General features: G+C 38.6%; 1 protein-coding gene across 1 annotated transcript in view; it reads left to right on the top strand.

Moving 5' to 3' along the window:
- Nucleotides 1-20,411, top strand: part of BMPR2 (bone morphogenetic protein receptor type 2) — a 196,554-nt gene extending 176,143 nt beyond the window's left edge. The window contains exons 11-13 of the mRNA XM_007469179.1: nucleotides 13,538-13,710; nucleotides 17,168-18,447; nucleotides 19,769-20,411. Of these exons, the coding sequence (XP_007469241.1) occupies nucleotides 13,538-13,710; nucleotides 17,168-18,447; nucleotides 19,769-20,019 (1,704 nt within the window). The 3' untranslated portion in view covers nucleotides 20,020-20,411. The remainder of the gene's footprint in view (nucleotides 1-13,537; nucleotides 13,711-17,167; nucleotides 18,448-19,768) is intronic.
- Nucleotides 20,412-21,089: the final 678 nt, after the last annotated feature.

The raw sequence follows: 21,089 nt of genomic DNA, 5'->3' as shown, positions 1-21,089 counted from the left end.
CTCTATGTATATTATCATGTCATCTGCAAACAATGACAGTTTACGTCTTCTTTTCCAATTTGGATTCCTTTCATTTCTTTTTCTTCTCTGATTCCCGTGGCTAGGACTTCCATAACTATGTTGAATAATAGTGGTGAGAGGGGACATCCTTGTCTTGTTCCTGATGTTAGAGGAAATGCCTTCAGTTTTTCACCATTGAGAATGATGTTTGCTGTGGGTTTGTCGTAGATGGCCTTTATTATGTTGAGGTAGGTTCCCTCTATGCCCACTTTCTGGAGAGTTTTTATCATAAATGGGTGTTGAATTTTGTCAAAAGCTTTTTCTGCATCTATTGAGATGATTGTATGGCTTTTATTCTTCAATTTGTTAATATGGTGTATCACATTGACTGATTTGCATATATTGAGCAATCCTCACATCCTTGGGATAAATCCCACTTGATCATGGTGTATGATCCTTTTAATGTGATCCCACTTGATCATGGTGTATGATCCTTTTAATGTGTTGTTGGATTCTGTTTGCTAGTATTTTGTTGAGGATTTTTGCATCTATATTCATCAGTGATATTGCTCTATAATTTTCTTTTTTGTAGTATCTTTGTCTGTTTTGGTATCAGGGTGATGGTGGCCTCACCATCACCTGAGTTTGGGAGTGTTCCTTCCTCTGCAATTTTTTGGAAGAGTTTATGAAGGATGGGTGTTAGCTCTTCTCTAAATGTTTGATAGAATTCACCTGTGAAGCCATCTGGTCCTGGGCTTTTGTTTGTTGGAAGATTTTTAATGACAGTTTCAATTTCATTACTTGTGATTGGTCTGTTTATATTTTCTATTTCTTCCTCGTTCAGTGTTGGAAGGTTATACCTTTCTGAGAATTTGTCCATTTCTTCCAGGTTGTCCATTTTATTGGCATAGAGTTGCTTGTAGTAGTCTCCTCGGATGCTTTGTATTTCTGCGGTGTCTGTTGTAACTTCTCCTTTTTCATTTCTAGTTTTAAGTCCTCTCCCTCTTTTTCTTGAGTCAGGCTAATGGTTTATCAATTTTGTTTATCTTCTCAAAGAACTAGTCTTTAGTTTTATTGATCTTTGCTATTTTCTTTGTTTCTATTTCATTTATTTCTGCTCAGATCATTATGATTTCTTTCCTTATGCTAACTTTGGGTTTTGTTTGTTCTTTCTCTAGTTCCTTTAGGTGTAAGGTTAGATTGTTTATTTGAGATTTTTCTTGTTTCTTGAGGTAGGCTTGTATAGCTGTAAACTTCCCTCTTAGAACTGCTTTTGTTACATCCCATAGGTTTTGGATCATCATGTTTTCATTGTCATTTGTCTCTAGGTATTTTTTAATTCCTCTTTGATTTCTTCAGTGATCTCTTGGTTATTTAGTAACATATTGTTTAGCCTCCATGTGTTTGTGTTTTTTACATTTTTTTTCCATTGAATTCATTTCTAATCTCATAGCATTGTGGTTGGAAAAGATGCTTGATATGATTTCAGTTTTCTTAAACATTGTGGTCAGAAAAGATGCTTGATATGATTTCAGTTTTCTTAAATTTACTGAGCCTTGATTTGTTACCCAATATGTGGTCTATCCTGGAGAATGTTCCGTGTGCACTTGAGAAGAAAGTGTAATCTCTTGTTTTTGTAATCTCTTGTTTAGGACATTTTTAGAATGTTCCATGCGCACTTGAGAAGAAAGTGTAATCTGCTGTTTTTGGATGGAATGTCCTATAATTATCTATTAAATCGACCTGGTCTATTGTGTCATTTAAAGCTTGTGTTTCCTCACTACTGTCCTATAAATATCAATTAAATCTATCTGGTCTATTGTGTCATTTAAAGCTTGTGTTTCCTGATTAATTTTCTGTTTGGATGATCTGTCCATGGGTGTAAGTGAGGTGTTAAAGTCTCTTCTGTCCATTGGTGTAAGTGAGGTATTAAAGTCCCCCACTATTATTGTGTTACTGTCGATTTCCTTTTTTATAGCTGTTGGCATTTGCCTTATGTATTGAGGTGCTCGTATGTTTGGTGCATATATATTTATATTTGTTATATCTTCTGCCTGGATTGATCCCTTGATCATTATGTAGTGTCCTTCCTTGTCTCTTGTAACATTCTTTATTTTAAAGTCTATTTTATCTGATATTAGTATTGCTACTCCAGCTTTCTTTTGATTTCCATTTGCACGGATTATCTTTTTTGATCCCCTCACTTTCAGTCTGAATGTGTCCCTAGGTCTGAAGTGGGTCTCTTCTAGACAGCATATATATGGGTCTTGTTTTTGTATCCATTCAGCAAGCCTGTGTCTTTTGGTTGGAGCATTTAATCCATTCACGTTTAAGGTAATTATCGATATGTATCTTCCTATTACCATTTTCTTAATTGTTTTAGGTTTCTTTTTGTAGATCCTTTTCTTCTCTTGTGCTTCCCACTTAGAGAATTTCCTTTAGCATTTCTTGTAGAGCTGGTTTGGTGGTGCTGATTTCTCTTAGCTTTTGCTTGTGTGTAAAGCTTTTGATTTCTCCATCGTGTCTGAATGAGATCCTTGCCGGGTAGAGAAATCTTGGTTGTAGGGTCTTCCCTTTCATCACTTTAAGTATATCATGCCACTCCCTTATGGCTTTTAGAGTTTCTGCTGAGAAATCAACTCTTAACCTTATAGTAGCTACCTTGTATATTATTTGTCATTTTTCCCTTGCTGCTTTCAGTAATTTTTCTTTGTATTTAATTTTTGCCAATTTGATTACTATTTGTCTCAGCGTGTTTCTCCTTGGGTTTATCTTGTATGGGACTCTCTGCACTTCCTGGACTTGGGTGGCTGTATCCTTTCCCATGTTAGGGAAGTTTTTGACTATAATCTTTTCAGATACTTTCTCGGGTGCTTTCTCTCTCTCTTCTCCTTCTGGGACCTCTATAAGGCGAATGTTGTTGCATTTCATGTTGTCCCAGAGGTCTCTTAGGCTGTCTTCATTTCTTTTCATTCTTTTTTCTTTATTCTGTTCCGCAGCAGTTTATTCCGCCATTCTGTCTTTCAGGTCACTTATCCGTTCTTCTGCCTCAGTTATTCTGCTCTTGATTCCTTCTAGTGTATTTTTCATTTTAGTTATTGTACTTTTCATCTCTGTTTGTTTGTTCTTTAATTTTTCTATGGCTTTGTTAAACGTTTCTTGCATCTTCTCAATTTTTGCCTCCATTGTTTTTCTGAGGTCCTGGATCATCCTTACTATCATTATTCTGAATTCTTTTTCTGGAAGGTTGCCTATCTCCACTTCATTTAGGTTTTTTTCTGGGATTTTATATTGTTCCTTCATCTGGCACATAGCCCTCTGCCTTTTCATCTTGTGTATCTTTCTGTGAATGTGGTTTTTGTTCCACAGGCTGCAGGATTGTAGTTCTTCTTGCTTGTGCTGTCTGCCCTCTGGTGGATGAGGCTGTTTAAGAGGCTTATGCAAGTTTCCTGATGGGAGGGACTGGTGGTGGGTAGAGTTGGCTGTTGCTCTGGTGGGCAGAGCTCAGTATAACTTTAATCTGCTTGACTGCTGATGGGTGGGGCTGGGTTCCCTCCCTGTTGGTTGTTTGGCCTGAGTTAACCCAACACTGGAGCCTACTCTGGCTCTTTGGTGGGGCTAATGGCAGACTCTGGGAGGGCTTACGCCAAGCAGAACTTCCCACAACTTCTGCTGCTAGTTTCCTTTTCTGCACGGTGAACTACAGCCACCCCCCACCTCTGCAGGAGACCCTCCAATACTAGCAGGTAGGTGTGGTTCAGTCTCCCCTGGGGTCATTGCTCCTTCCCCTGAGTCCCAGCGTGCACACTACTTTGTGTGTGCCCTCCAAGAGTGGAGTCTGTTTCCCGCAGTTCTGTCGAAGTCCTGCAGTCAAATCCCTGTAGCCTTCAAAGTCTGATTCTCTAGGAATTCTTCCTTCTGTTGCCGGAACCCCAGGTTGGAAAGCCTGACAGGGGGCTCAGGACCTTCACTCCAGTGGGTGGACTTCTGTGGTATAAATGTTCTCCCGTCTGTGAGTCAGCCACGCATCAGCTATGGGATTTGATTTTACTGTAATTGCACCCCTCGTAGCATCTCGTTGTGGCTTCTCCTTTGTCTTTGGCTGTGGGGTATCTCTTGTCGTGAGTTCCAGTGTCTTCCTGTCAATGATTGTCCAGCAGCTAGTTGTGATTCTGGTGTTCTTGCAAGAGAGAGCACGTCCTTCTACTCCACCATCTTGGTTCCAATCTCTATAAGTAATTTCTTGATTATAGTTAAAGAACAAAAGTGAGAAAGTTTTCATTAAGCAATATACATCATTTTACTACATATTTTCACATTTTAATTGTAGGTTGTCTTGATAGGATTAGTATATTTTCATTCTGGATCCAGGGGTCATGACATTTTGGACAAAAGCTAGAGAGATTTTATATGTTTCCAGATAGATTTAGATTGAGTATTTTTTCCATTGGTCATCTTTGTTAGTAGATTACCTTCAAGGTAGGTTTCTGCTTCAAATGAGATTGAAATCTTCAGGTATGAGACAGTTGAAGACCTATTCCCAAGCTCGTATCCTCAAGATTGCCACCAAACTGTAGTCCCTGCTGTGGGAACTGGGGCAGATTTTTAAGAGGTCCCTGACATCAGGTGAGAGGCTGAATCCTTTATCAGGATTCATTAGATGTGCCAGCCTCATAGTATAGTACACTTCAAAGAAAAGTCTCTTTGTGAAATTTCATCTAGTAAAATACAACTTCATCTTCCTTAAATTGTTTTATTTCATCAGAGAAATTGGACTCCTTTTTCTGAAGTATCTCTTAGCAACCCTACCATTACAGGATATGCATATTTTTCTGAAAACTTTTTGCTTTCAATTTAGATGAGGTTGCTGAGTAAGAAATAAGTAGTATTTGGTTCACTTCCAATTAATCCATTTAAAATCCAATGTACTACAGTCAATAGAACTGCTGCTTCTATGCAATGAGAATCCAGTACTAGGGTTAGATAGCAAATACATAGTTTTATAAAACGAGAAATATCCCCCTTTTTTTTCTTTTTCTTTTATTTTTTTGCGGTACACGGGCCTCTCACTGTTGTGGCCTCTCCCGTTGCGTAGCACAGGCTCCGGACGCGCAGGTTCAGGGGCCATGGCTCACAGGCCCAGACGCTCTGCGGCATGCAGGAGTCTCCCGGACCGGGAAATGAACCCGTGTCCCCTGCATCGGCAGGCGGACTCTCAACCACTGCGCCACCAGGGAAGCACCCCCCCTTTTTTTTATGAAGGCATTTTGCTTCATAGTTGCATTGAAATTAAAAAACAATTTTTTATTTATTTATTTTTGCGGTACGATGGCCTCTCACTGTTGTGGCCTCTCCCGTTGCGGAGCACAGGCTCCGGTCACGCAGGCTCAGCGGCCATGGCTCACGGGCCTAGCTGCTCCGCGGCATGTGGGATATTCCCAGACCGGGACATGAACCTGTGTCCCCTGCATCATTAGGCGGACTCTCATCCACTGCGCCAGCAGGGAAGCCCTGTAGTTACTTTTTTAAAAAAAATTTTTATTGAATGATTTGTTTCATTTATTTATTTATTTATTTATTTTGGCTGCGCTGCGTCTTCGTTGCCGCGCATGGGCTTTTCTCTAGTTGCGGCGAGCCGGGCTACTCTTCGTTGTGATACGCGTGCTTCTCATTGTGGTGACTTCTCTTGTTGTGGAGTGTGGGCTCTAGATGCGTGGGCTTCAGTAGTTCTGTCGCGTGTGCTTAAGTAGTTTTGGCTCATGGGCTGTAGAGCGCAGGCTCAGTAGTTGTGGTGCCTGGGCTTTGTTGCTCCGTGGCATGTGGGATCTTCCCTGAGCAGGGATTGAGCCCATGTCCCTTCCATTGGCAGGTGGATTCTTGACCACTGCGCCACCAGGGAAGTCCTCCATATAGTTACTTTACCAGTGTTCTTTAGTTCTTTATATGGCTTCAAGTTATTGTCTAGTGTCCTTTCACTTAAGCCTGAATGATTCCCTTTAGCATTTCTTTCTTTCTTTTTTTAAAAATTTATTTATTTTTGGCTGCTTTGGGTGTTCATTCCTGCGTGCAGGCTTTCTCTAATTTCAGTGAGGAGGGGCTACTCTTCCTTGCGGGGCACAGGCTTCTCATCACGGTGGCTTCTCTTGTTGCAGAGCACGGGCTCTAGGTGAGTTGGCTTCAGTAGTTGTAGCATGCAGGCTCAGTAGTTGTGGTACTCGGGCTTAGTTGCTCCATGGCATGTGGGATTTTCCCAGACCAGTGCTCAAACCCTTGTCCCCTGCACTGGCAGGCAGATTCTAATTTCTCTTTCACTATTGAAGGATAGTTTTCCCTGATATAGAATTCTTGGGAATTCTACAGAAAACACTTGTTTTCTTTCAGCACTTTAAACAATGTCATACCATTGCCTTCTGATTTCCATGGTTTCTAATGAGAGATTAACTGTTACCTTTATTGAGGATCCCTTATACATTTCAAGTTGCTTCTCTTGCTGCTTCATGAGTCTCTCTTTATCTTTGGCTTTTTATAATTTGATTATAATATGTCTCAGTATGGAACTCCGCTTTGAGTTCCTTGAGTTTCTTGGATGTGTAGACTCATTTCTTTTATTAAATTTGGGAAGTTATTGATGATTATTTCTTCAAATATTCTTTCTCCAATTTCTCTTCTTCTGGGGCTCTCATGTGTATTTTGGTGCGATTAATTGTGCCTCACAAGTTTTATAGGCTCTGTTCATTTTCTTCATTCTTTTTCTGTTTCTGCTTCTCTGATTGGATAATTTTTATATCCTATCTTCAAGTTTAGTAATTCTTTTTTTCTCTGCTCAGATCTGCTGTTAACCACTCTGGTGAATTTTTCATTTCAGTTTTTGTACTTTTGAGCTCCCAAGTGTCTTTTTAATTCCTTTTTATAATTTCTATCTCTTTATTGCTCTTCTCCATTTGTTGAGACGTTGTTTTCCTGGTTTCCTATAATTCTTTGTCCATGGTTTCCTTAGTTCTTTGAGCATATTTAAAGTCTTTGCTGGTAACTCCAATGTCTGTATTTCTTGAGGACCATTTCTGTTCATTTCTTCTGTCCTGTTAATGGGGCATGCTTTCTTGTTTCTTCCCATGCTTTGTAATTTTTTGTTTAAAATTTTATGTTTTGGATATCATTATGGGCAAAAAGGAAACAAAAGAAAAATATTCTCCAAGTCTTTGGAGATTAGCTCTGTGTTGGGGCCCTCTGTTAACACTTATCCAGGCCTTTTACAATTCTGCCTTAGCCTTCACTTCCTGCTAGTGCTGAGCCTAAATACTTCCTACTGGCTGAGCCAGCCAGTTATGAAAGATTATAGTCTTCTCTGAGCATGCATCCTGCCCTGGACCTGTGTGTGGTTTTCTAGATTCCCCAGTATGTTTGGAAGCTTTTCAATGGCCTTATTCCCCAAAGTTTCTCCACCCAGCTTTTACTCCCTGACTTTCAGCATTTTTGTTGTGTGCCTCAACTATTATATTTTGCCCCAGGCTATAGTACTTGTTCATTTGGCTTTCAGTGTTTTCAGGGAATGTTCTCCACTTAGTCATAGCTACTTCCCTGTCCTGAGAGAATTCTGAGTTAGGCAGAGCAAAGATAGACCTCTTGAATCAGTCCTTCAGGGAACTCATAGACCTGTCAAAACAGCATAATTCCTTTGAAACAAGATCACTTTTCTCCCTCTGGGACCAGGTACGCACCTTGGGAATATGTGCAGCCATGTTCATATCTGCCAGCACTCCAGGGCAGGGGAGAGTTCTCACCACAGAGTTCTCCTACCCTGTTTCAGTGGCCTTTCTTTTTCCAGTTATATTTTTAGTTGGTTGCTGTAATATTTGACTAACTTGCAGAGTTTCAGTAAAGTTGAGTTTGATAATATTTGCCAAGTTATTGGTGCTTCTTGTGAGGAATGCCCCCCAAAGTTCCTTCCTCTGCCATTTTGACTAAGGTCCTCATAGAATGAACTAGGTAATATCCTCCACTGTTTGATTTTCTGGAAGACTTGTGTAGACTTGGCATTAATTTTTTCTTACATGTTTGGTAGAATTCATTCAGAAAGCCATCCGGGCCTGGTGTTTTCTTGGTGGGAAAGTTTTAAAATACAAATTTACCTTCCTTAACAGATATAGGAAATATTCAGGTAATCTATCCCTTCTTGAGTGAGCTTTGGCAGTCTTTTTTTTTCTTCTTTTAATTTTTTATTGGAGTATAATTGATGGCAGTTTATGTCTTGGAAGGAATTTGTCCGTTTCATCTAAATTTCATCTAAATTGTCAAGTCTGTTCTCAGTATTTGTTTGAAGACCTAACTGCCCATTGGTGACTTAATACTGTTTATTTCATTAGTCTTCTCTTAATGACTTTTCCCCTTATTCTGGGGAATTCAACATTGCTTTACTCTATTTCTGGAAGTTTTATCCAACCAAATTATTGTTTTTTAGACCCTCAAAGTCCTCCTTATAGTCACCCTCTTTGAATTCTCAGTTATTTTTCTAATTTTTCCTTTTCCCAATTTCTTATTAGTAACTTCTAAGTCTTTACTTGTGTTAATGACTTACCAACTATGATTTTAACGTTGTTTGGAACTTGTAATAGATTTTCTTCAAAAAAATCAACTTGCAAATTTTGTAGCAGAACCCATTTATCCACTGGGAACTTTCCTATACCAGCATAGCTTAGAGTCAGTCAGCATAGGATAATGTATAAATTGTGGAGCTATGCTGCCTGGCCTTTGATCTTAACTTTGCCATGTGTCCTAATTTCTCCTCTGGGCCTCTTTTTTTGCATCTGAAAAATGGAGGTGATAATAGTATTTACTTCATATAAGAATTAAATGAGTTAAAACAATCTAGTACAAAGTTAGAACTCATCAATTATTTACTACTATTATTCATCAACAATGATTCTGTGTTAAAAATGGAAACTTCTGGGCTTCCCTGGTGGCGCAGTGGTTGAGAGTCCGCCTGCCGATGCAGGGGACACGGGTTCGTGCCCTGGTCCGGGAAGATCCCACATGCCCGGGAGCAGCTGGGCCCGTAAGCCATGGCCACTGAACCTGCGCGTCCGGAGCCTGTGCTCCGCAATGGGAGAGGCCACAACAGTGAGAGGCCTACGTACCGCAAAAAAAAAAAAAAAAGGAGACTTCTTAGAGGTAGGGAGCAGTGCTTCTGTTTACCTGATTTTATTCATCATCCAACACAATGCCTTGATGACTGTCCTTTTTTGGTCTCATTATTTTAAAAAGAATTTTATCAAATTATTTCCCAACTGTATAATGAAAAGTAACAAATTTTATCCATCTTCAATGTCTCTGTTTCCTCAAGGTATAGAAAACTCAGCGTATAATTTCTAACTACTTGGATATTGGTGTTTCTGAGATTTTCTGGGCCAGCAAGCAGTTGGTGGATGGGGCTCTGTAAAATAGATAGTGCTTTATTTTTGAAAATGAAAGGGTCACTTTTAGTTTTGTGTGTAAAGGTGTCCAGATCTTTGCTTTAGAAAGATTTCATTGTGTATGCTTCAGTGTTGCACTTTATGTTTAGTAAGAACATGGATGAAGCTATAAATTTGTATGTGGGGGTATGCGGTGTATATGTGCTTGAAAAAAAACAAGAGTTTCTCTGGAAGAATACTCAAGAAATGGGTGATGTTTGTTTCCTGTAGAGAGGGAAAATGGGTGGTTGGTGGATAGGGATGGGAGGGAGATTGTGTTCCCTTCTTGACCTTTTGAATTTAGTGACATATTATCAATACATACATTACCCATTTTAAAAATGTCATTTAGGGGCTTCCCTGGTGGCACGGTGGTTGAGAGTCCGCCTGCCGATGCAGGGGACACGGGTTCTTGCCCCGGTCCGGGAAGATCCCACATACCGTGGAGCGGCTAGGCCCGTGAGCCATGGCCACTGGGCCTGCACGTCCGGAGCCTGTGCTCCACAACAGGAGAGGCCACAACAGTGAGGGGCCCACGTACCGCAAAAAAAAAAAAAAAAAAAAAAAAAGTCGTTTAATTAAATGTTTTTCATGCATGTGGTAAAAATTCAAAGAGTTCAAGCAATAAAGCGTTATTTTTAGGGACTTCCCTGGTGGCCCAGCAGTTAAGACTCCGCGCTCCCAGTGCAGGGGGCCCAGGTTCAATCCCTGGTCAGGAAACTAGATCCCACATGCTGCAACTAAGAGCCCGCATCCCAGAACTAAAGATGCCTCACGCCACAACTGAAAAAGATCCCACATGCTGCAACTAAATATCCCGCACGCCACAACGAAGATCCCGAATGAGGCAACAAAGATGCCATCCTGTGTGCTGCAACTAAGACCAGGCGTGGTCAAATAAATAAATAAATATTTTTTTAAAAATTATGTTTAGCAATACAAAAAATACGCAGTGAAAACTCTTACACTCACCTCAGACATCCCAAAACCCCTCTGGAGAAGCAACCACTGTTAAATTCCTTCTGTAGACTTCCAGAAACGTCTGTTTATTACAAGACTATGTGTTTTTATATCCTTTTCTAACATACTAATGGGAATTACTCTACCCACTTAACCTATTTTACTTAGCAATTGGGAACATATACATCTTGCTAATTCTTTTAATGCTGCATAGTATCCATTATACCATAAATTTTTAGCAGATTGCTGTTAGAGGACATGTAGGTAGTTTCCAGCTTTTGCAGTTATAAATGACAACTGCAGTGAACATCTTATACCTGGATTTTTCTGCAAATGTAAAAGTGTAGTTGAGGAATAAATTCCTGGAAGTAGTATTGCTGGATCAAAGGGTAAATACATTTGAAGTTTGTTATTGCCAGATTACCCTCCAAACTGATGGCACTCCCAATAATAATATATATTGGGAGCCTGTTTTCCCATCACTAACACTTTGTGTTACAAAATTTTATTTATCGTTGTTAATGTGGTAGGTAAAAATGGATATTGTTTTGATTTGTAACTAGTAAATAGTAGAGCCACAATTTGAAGCCAGGATCTTAATTGAGCTGGTACTGATACTACAAAGCTGGAACTAATATTCTTAACTACTACATTGTATGTACTGCCTCAACATGGTGAATAATTGAGCATGTTGAGCATTTTAGCATATATATTTTTTAAATTAATTAATTTTATTTTTGGCTGTGATGGGTCTTCGCTGCTGCACGCGGGCCCCCTCTAGTTGCGGCGAGCGGGGGCCACTCTTCGTCGCCATGTGTGGGCCCCCCACCGCAGCGGCCTCTCCCGCCGTGGAGCGGCGTGGGCTCCAGGTATGAGGGCTTCAGTAGTTGTGGCTCCCGGGCTCCAGAGCACAGGCCCAGTAGCTGCGGCACACGGGCCCAGCTGCTCTGCAGCACACAGGATCCTCCCGGACCAGGGCTCGAACCCGTGTCCCCCTCATTGGCAGGCAGACTCCCAACCACTGCACCACTAGGGAAGCCCTAGCATATTTTTAAGGTATTTGCATTTCTTGTTTATGTGCACTTTGTCTATATTCGTATTATGGATTTACTATCATTTTTTTAAGTGTCTTCTTACTGGCAAGCATCATAGAAATAATTGATTCAGCCAGGAAACATCAAGAGATGCTAAAACTAGTGGGTGAAAAGTTGAATGCAGGGCAGGATATTTACAGGGCTTTGAGTACTTCCCCTCCAAACGGTGATTGATTATTAAAGGGAAAATGGAACTTTACAGTGAAGAAACCTGGCAGACACCAGCTCAGTCATGTGATCAAGCTTAACTTCTCTAGTAATGGGAGAAATCAAAAATGTGTACCACGTGATAGGATTCAATGAGAAGAACACAAAATCTCTTCTGTGATTTTCTGCCAAAGATGCAAACTTTGATCATGAGGAAACATCAGATAAGTTGAGGAACATTTTAAAAAGTAACTGGCCTATAATCTTCAAAAATGTCAAGATCATGAAGGACAAGAAAAGTAAGTTTGAAATTATTTCAAAATAAAAAGAAAAATTCCTCTTTTCATAACTTGGGACCATTTCATTTTTTCAAACCAATATTAAAATCCACTAAGGTAAATGTATAACTAGTTTTTAGAGGTATATTTGTCACAAAAAGTTAGTTATAATTGATTCTTGAGTTTCTTTTATGATCTTCAAATCCAAGTCCCTTTTAAATCCATTATATACAGTCTTTCCTCATTATTCATGAATTTCATATTTGGAATTCAACTACTTGCTAAAGTGTATTTGTAGTCCTGAAATCAACACTCAGAACACTGTCCCAGTCATTTGTAGATATGTGTAGAGCAGTGAAAAACTTGAGTTCAGATGTAATGTTCCCAACTGAAGGTCTAACAAGGCCTTCTTGCTTCATCTCTTGTACTGTAAACAAGTGTACTTTTTGCTATGTATTTAATGCCTTATTTTTCACATTTTTGTGCATTTTGTTGGTGATGTCACCGTTTAAAATGGCCCTTAAGTGTAATGCTGAACTACTGTCTAGTGTTCCTACGCACAAGAAGGCTGTGATATTCTTTATGAAGAAGGAAAAACATGTGCTAGATGAGCTTCATTAGGGCATGAGGTATAGTGCTGTTGACCATGAGTGCGATGTTAATAAAGTGATAATATATATTTTAAAAGGTATCTTTAAGTACATAAAATCTGGTTTTTTTGGCTGCGTCGGGTCTTAGTTGCAGCATATGGGGTCTTAGTTGTGGTGTGCGGGCTTCTCTCTAGTTGTGGCATGTGGGTTTTTTCTCTCTAGTTGTGGCACACAGGCTCCACGCCACGTGGTTTCTGTAGTTTGTGGCACTTGGGCTCTCTCGTTGAGGGGTGCAAGCTCAGTAGCTGTGGCAGGTGGGCTTAGTTGCCCCGTGCCATATGGGATCTTAGTTCCCTGACCAGGAATCAAACCTGAGTCCCCTGCATTGGAAGGTGGATTCTTTACCACTGGACCACCAGGGAAGTCCCTAAAATCTGTTTTTTAAAAGGGAGTTTATACCAACTTTTCCCAAATGGGACACTATTGTTCATTGCTTATATATATGAATGCTACAGAATGGGACTGCTTTTGATACTACTAATGAAACTAGTTTTTAAATACGAAGAAAATGCCAGGCATTTAATATTCACGGTTCAAATGAAGCACTCTTACTAGGAGAAAAGGATAAAAAGTTCACCTAGAGATTGAAGACAGACTTGTGCCAAAATTTCATAAAACTCAGAACTCATTTTTGAAGTGGAATTAGTGGATATTGATTGAAATAACAGTGCTGTTGATCAACAATGACATAAATGTGTGGCCTTGAAGAAACATGTAACTTACTACAACTGCTTACTATTGTGGATAATTCTTCAATGAGTCCAGTTAAAGTTTGCTTACATACTTGCTCCTCACCTTTTGAGAAATATGCGCCTTTATAAATCTCTGAAGTCTAAGATATTTTATTATAGTTATATAAAATATTGGTTAAATAAAACTGATTTTTCTTTCACTTCATGTTGCTAAAATCTCAGTATTTTTTGATAAGGTACACTGTTTGACCATGTACTTTATTACAGGCAGTAAGGTCACTCAAGGAGACAATCGAAGACTGTTGGGACCAGGATGCAGAGGCTCGGCTTACCGCACAGTGTGCTGAGGAGAGGATGGCTGAACTTATGATGATATGGGAAAGAAACAAATCTGTGAGCCCAACAGTCAATCCAATGTCTACTGCTATGCAGAATGAGCGGTAAGACCCTGAAAGTTTGGAATCCCTCTGTCAGTATTTAAAACTGATACCAAACAGAGAACAGGAAATAAATACTATTAAACCAGACTAAAAGTGCAGTGATTAACTTGTACAATCTAATGTCATAATTTTTCTTTCAGTATTCCTGTTCTTTTACTGAAGTTTTTGTTTGGTATAAGTGCAAGATGAAATCTGTGTTTTTGTATATCTGACGATATAGTAAAAGATCAGTCTTTCTCTGTTAATGCTGCAAGTTCCCTACAGTAATGAAGGGAAAACATTTTCATAGTTCCAAAAGTTTATAAGCACTTCTACATACTATATTGTCCTGATTATACTTTGTTGGTATTATTTCTCTTTCCCCTGCATTTTGTTTGTTTGTTTGTCTAAAGGAAATAGAATTATGAACTTGCCTATGTATCTAACCACTGCTTCACTGGAAACTAAAGTTTCCAGCCTTCCTATCCAATGTTCTTTCTTTATAGAATGCTACTACATTTACAAGAAAGCAATTTGTAAGGTCTTTTCATCCCATTATGAGCATTATTTCATGAGACATTTCTTTATTAGAACTATGATTTTTGGTTCTAAATAAAAGGGCTTAAAAAAAATTCCTAAAACTTGGAACTTTCAGACTGTGTAATCTGTGTTTCTTTGTTCCATGTTTAGGGGATAAAGTCTTCCCACAAATTTGTCATTTTATCTAAACTGTTATGTTACAAGTTTTCAGAAGGGCATCCAGGAAAGAGTAACCAGAGAAAATTGAGATAAAAACAACTCGATTCTTGAATCATTTTCTTTGCTATTTTCTATTGTTCTAATTTCTGAGAACGATTTGTGTTGTGAACTATAGGCCCAAAATTGGGTTTACACTACTTACATTTAGACTGAATTACCTTCAGCATATAAACGTTTATTCCCATTATATCAGGAAGTCAAGGAAGGTAGAGACTAGCAATTCTAAATATAAATTTTCTCATTTTACACACACCTGAAGATAGTATTCCTCTTCCATCTCCCTTTATCTCTCTGTATTTTCTATGTGCTTTAGTATGCTATTTGCATCTCTCTTAAGAGTCAGCTAGTTTTACTTTAAGTGTTTTTTAACTTTTCTTGACTGGTAAGAAGAAACTTTGATGCTCCTCGTTTCTTTGGCCATTTTTGCCTCCTGTGTTATTCAGCTCTACCCTTTACATGCTGCTTCTCATGTCTTCTAAATAGTTGCCTCCAAATCATGGTTCATCCCACACTCATTCCACTCTAGGTTTCATTGTATTGAATCTTACCCTACATCCCTCCGTAACTTCCTTGTCTTGTGCAGTACAAAAGCTTTTTTCTTCCTCCCCTTCCTGTCATTCCCCTCATAATAACTTCATCAGTCTTTTCTTCATAGCACTTCTTCTCCTTTAGTTGCTGCTTTTCTGCTATAACACTTGTATCTATTAATGTTCCCAATGTTTATACTTGATTGTTTTAGTTAAAACTCTCCCTCACTTTTATTTTATTTTATTTTATTTCATTTCGTTTCATTTCATTTTTCCTTCCAGTTTTATTGAGGTATAATTGATATATAGCACCATATAAGTTTAACATATATAGCATAATGATTTGACTCACATACATCATTAAATGATTATCACAATAAGTTTAGTGAGTATTCATCATGTCATATAAATACAAAATTAAGGAAATAGGGAAAAAACAATTTTTTCCCCTTGTGATGAGATCTCTTCGGATTTACTCTCTTAACAACTTTCATACATGACATACAGCAATGCTAATTATATTTATCATGTACATTACATCCCTAGTACTTATTTATCTTATAACTGGAAGTTTCGACCTTTTGACTGCCTTCATCCAGTTTCGCCTACCCCCACCCTCTGCTTCTAGTAGCCACAAGTTTGATCTCTTTTTCTATGAGTTTGTTTTTGAAATATAATCAACCTACAACACTATGTTAGTTCCTGTTTCACAACATAGTGATTTGGTATTTCTGTATATTTCAAAATGATCACCAAGATACATCCAGTTACAGTATATCACCATACAAAGTTATTACATAGTTATTTACTATATTCCCCCACAGTGTGCATTTCATACCCATGACTCATTTATAATGCAACTAGAATTTTATACCTCTTCATCTCCCTCACCTATTTCTTTCCTCCCTCCAACCCCCTCTTCTCTGGCAACTACCTGTTTCTTCTCTGTATCGGTACCTCTGTTTCTGTTTAGTTTTGTTTGTTCATTTGTTTTGTTTTTTAGATTCAGTGTAAAAGTGAAATCATATAGTATATCTCTGTTCACCTATCAATAGGCACTTGTGTTGTTTCAGTATCTTGGCCTGGCTTTTATTTTTAAAACATAAATATATTATAGTGTGATGCTCAAGAACCATCACTCCCAAGATGTGACAGTGACAGTGAAAAACCCCTGGTAACTGGAGAGCAGTTCTGAATCTTTGATTTTTTATTTATTTATTTACTTATTTATTTATATTTGGGTCTTCGTTGCTGCGTGCTGGCTTTCTCTAGTTGCGGCCAGCAGGGGCTACTCTTCTTTGTGGTACGTGGGCTTCTCATTGCAGTGGTTTCTCTTGTTGGGGAGCATGGGCGCAGGCTTCAGTCGTTGTGGCACACGGGCTCAGTTGTGGCTTGTGGGCTCTAGAGCACAGGCTCAGTAGTTGCAACGTACGGTCTTAGTTGCTCCACAGCATGTGGGATCTTCCTGGACCAGGGCTCAAACCCGTGTCCCCTGCATTGGCAGGCAGATTCTTAACCACTGCGCCACCAGAGAAGTCCCTGAATCTTTGATTTTTTTTTTTTTTTTAATATGAGTGTCACATTCTGCCTTGTACTCTAGGCTCTAAGACCCATATCTAAGACCTTCATTGATATGGCTCAGTCTACCTAGTAAGATATGTTTCTTTGCTAGACTATGCCATTTAATGGAACACTTTGGAACAACCTAAAAGCTTGTGTTCTTTTTACTATTTGGAACTTATTTGGTAATATATTTGTTGAGTAGCCACTGTGTATCTAGAATGGTGGAAACGCAAAAGACACATGCCTTGGTTCCTCCTCTCACGGAACTTCATGTCTCATGCAAATATACAATTTATAAAGATATATTTGCTAATATTACAAAACTATAGGGGAGATCTTTAAAAATAATAACTCTTATAAACCAAAATAATGAACATCTATAAAAATCATATCTAGATTGACATAGGTTTTTTGGTAGGGTTAAATAGTATAAAACTAGCCTTTAGCAAGTTATTAGTTGATACTTGATTAATATTTAATTATAAGATTTTTTCTTAAATAATCTAGAATACTGTGGGTTAGAAATAAAATAAAAAGCAGTTCATACTTTAAAACCAGAGGTGTTAAACTTGGAGAGTCAGTTTGTCATAAATGTATTTTCAACGTGGCCCTTTTTTTCTTTCTTTAAGCAACCTGTCACACAATAGGCGTGTGCCAAAGATTGGCCCTTATCCAGATTATTCTTCTTCCTCATACATTGAAGACTCTATCCATCACACTGACAGCATTGTGAAGAATATTTCCTCTGAGCATTCGATGTCTAGCACTCCTTTGACTATAGGGGAAAAGAACCGAAACTCGATTAACTATGAACGGCAGCAAGCACAAGCTCGAATCCCCAGCCCTGAAACAAGCGTCACCAGCCTGTCTACCAACACTACAACCACAAACACCACTGGCCTCACTCCAAGCACTGGCATGACTACTATATCTGAGATGCCATACCCAGATGAAACAAATCTGCATGCTACAAATGTTTCACAGACAATCGGGCCAACCCCTGTCTGTTTACAACTGACAGAAGAAGACTTGGAGACCAACAAGCTGGACCCAAAAGAAGTTGATAAAAACCTCAAGGAAAGTTCTGATGAGAACCTCATGGAACATTCTCTTAAACAGTTCAGTGGGCCAGACCCCCTGAGCAGTACCAGTTCTAGCTTGCTTTACCCCCTCATAAAGCTTGCGGTGGAAGTGACTGGGCAGCAGGACTTCACACAGGCTGCAAATGGCCAAGCATGTTTAATTCCTGATGTCCCAGCTGCTCAGATCTATCCTCTCCCCAAGCAACAGAACCTTCCTAAGAGACCTACTAGTTTGCCTTTAAACACCAAAAATTCAACAAAGGAGCCCCGGCTGAAATTTGGCAGCAAGCACAAATCAAACTTGAAACAAGTAGAAACTGGAGTTGCCAAGATGAATACAATCAATGCTGCAGAACCTCATGTGGTGACGGTCACCATGAATGGTGTGGCAGGTAGAAACCACAACGTTAACTCCCATGCTGCCACTACCCAGTATGCCAATGGGGTAGTACCATCTGGCCAGACAGCCAACACAGTGGCACATAGAGCCCAAGAAATGCTGCAGAATCAGTTCATTGGTGAGGACACCCGGCTGAATATTAATTCCAGTCCTGATGAGCATGAACCTTTACTGAGACGAGAGCAACAGGCTGGCCACGATGAAGGTGTTCTGGATCGTCTTGTGGACAGGAGGGAACGGCCACTGGAAGGCGGCCGAACTAATTCCAATAACAACAACAGCAATCCATGTTCAGAGCAAGATGTTCTTACACAGGGTGTTCCAAGCACAACAGCAGACCCTGGACCATCAAAGCCTAGAAGAGCACAGAGGCCTAATTCTCTGGATCTTTCAGCCACAAATGTCCTTGATGACAGCAGTTTGCAGTGTAAGTGGAGGGATTGTATAATCTCTCCTGCTTGTCTTTTGGGACCATTTAAGTAACTACTTAGATAGAAACAGATTGTGTTTCAACAGCAGTATTTACTTTTCCACATTTGATTGGACTTCAAAAGTAATTAGACTATTGTAAAGAAAAAAGTAATTTTTTGTTGATAATTAAACAGTCAGTGTCACAATAATCAGAATAATTACCAAATTAATATGTGCCTTATGTAGCTGCTGGTTTATAATGCAACTCACATAACTTTCTGTGAATAGTTGAGATAAAGTACTCACCAGTTTAAAAGATCCAAGTAAAATGATACCAGTATAACTTTTGAAACAGTTTGTTGAGCATATTATATCTATTATATACACATTTAGATTTTATCTGACTAATCTGAATAAATCTTAAAAGTCCAGAGAAAATTCAGAAAAGTCACTATAAAGAAACTATAAAATTGTTCTTGGTTTTTAATGTCAGTTTTTTCAGGAGTTGTGTGTTGAGTCTCCCACATGCCTGTAGCATTGTGCTATGGGACCTCTAGCAACTTAAACAAATAACTTGATGCTTGGTTTATGGTCCTAGAGGGACTGTAACACAAGACAGGAGAGCTCACCAAAATCTTTAACAGTCATCATTGTACAAAACAGTCATCATTGTACAAAATGATTTCTCTTTTAGACCGATAGCACTTACAAAAAAAAAAAACTAAGTCATATTTTATGGTTGTTGTCAAGGACTAAGAAATGGGCTAAAGGGATTCAGCTGTCCAAAATCAGTAGAATCTAGTGCCTTGCTTGAGTGGCTTGTATTATAGAAAAGTTGACATACCTTATGGCAAGGTCCCATATCAGTAAAATGTCTTGTCAGGTTTGAGACGGGGAAATTACTAGAAAATTTGTACTGTAGTGTTTATGTCATTCTTCTGAAAAGTATTATATTCCAGGTGCCTACTTTGATCGTGAAATAGAATGATTAAATGCATTTTGCCAAGTTAGGCTTGCTACCAATAACCAAAGGATTTGAGAATACAATTGAGAACTTGGAAATTTCTCCTCTGTTTTTGCTTTTTGTGGTTTTTCTATATTTTCTTCCTTGCCCTGTGGAATAATTCAACCAATTATAAAAACGTTGGGCTTACAGAGTCTCAAAAATAAGTTGGTTAAGTTTTGCCTAGAAAAATATTGTTTAGCATCAGAAATTTCAAGAAATGTCCATTAGCTCCTCCTGTTTAGTTTGATCTCTTTTCCAGTTACAACCCTAACTTTTTACTTTTTAATAGTTTCTTTATATATAGTTCATTTTTCTGCACTTTTATTTTCAGTAGGTGAGTCAACACAAGATGGCAAATCAGGATCTGGTGAAAAAATCAAGAAACGTGTGAAAACTCCCTATTCTCTTAAACGGTGGCGCCCGTCCACCTGGGTCATCTCCACTGAACCACTGGACTGTGAGGTCAACAACAATGGCAAAGACAGGGCAGTTCATTCCAAATCCAGCACTGCTGTTTACCTTGCAGAAGGAGGCACTGCCACAACCATGGTGTCAAAAGATATAGGAATGAACTGTCTGTGAAATGTTTCCAAGCCTATGGAGTGAAATTATTTTTTGCATCATTTAAACATGCAGAAGACATTAAAAAAAAAACTGCTTTATTCTCCTGTCAGTACCCCCTCCCACCCCTGCAACAAGGACTTGCTTTAAATAGATTTCAGCTATGCAGAAAAATTTAGCTTATGCTTCCATATTTTTTAATTTTGTTTTTTTTTAAGTTTTGCACTTTTGTTTAGTCTCGCTAAAGTTATATTTGTCTGTTATGACCACAGAATTATATGTGTGTGTATCAAAAGTGGTCTCAAAATATTTTTTTAAGAAAAAAAGCAAAAACAATGTATTGCTGATAATCAGTTTGGACCAGTTTCTAAAGGTCATTAAATCAGAAACAAATTAAGACAGGTTTGACTGCAGTGGTGTCTGGTAGCCATGTTTTATTTCTGGGCACAAGCTAGTTTATATGTTGATATGTTCCTGAACACATTATCTGTTGGACTTTCTTTTCTCTTGTGTTTTGTTTGAATGTGCAATAGTCTATAGGCCACAAATAGCTTTCTCATAAGTTCTCTTCCTAACAGAATACACATTCTTCCAAGATATGAACATTTTCCTCCCCCATCCTCCATACTTTCAGCAGGTCAGTTCTTTGACAGTGAATTTTTGCACAAGAGAAGGCAGCTACCTGATTTCTTGCTTTCTCTCTCCTTATGGAGAATGCAAAAACATTGTCTCAAAGGGCTCTAAAGAAGGAACTACCAAAACCTAATTTGAAATGCCATTTCTTTTATCCTTCCAAATCCTAAACATTTCCTTCCAGGCATTTTAATAAACATATTTAGTTCTGGTTTTGGAAGTTCGTAAGAGCATAGAACAATGAGCAAGTCAAATATTAGCTGTTTTCCATTTTATTTTATTTTTTTATATGTATGTTCATGTTCCATATTCATTTAAGTAGCACATTTTTATCAGAAAACTTATAGAGCTATACTTATATGGAATTTTTAAGTAGATAGATGGTTAACACAATATAGTATTATAGCCTTCATTCTCTGAATGGGCCATGTTTGACTCAAACAAAATTACATCCTGTT

The sequence above is a fragment of the Lipotes vexillifer genome, unplaced genomic scaffold, assembly GCF_000442215.2.
Source record: "Lipotes vexillifer unplaced genomic scaffold, Lipotes_vexillifer_v1.1 scaffold259, whole genome shotgun sequence".
Taxonomy (NCBI): domain Eukaryota; kingdom Metazoa; phylum Chordata; class Mammalia; order Artiodactyla; family Lipotidae; genus Lipotes; species Lipotes vexillifer.
Note: the sequence above shows the minus strand (reverse complement) of the source record. Positions and strands in the feature narration are given on the sequence as shown.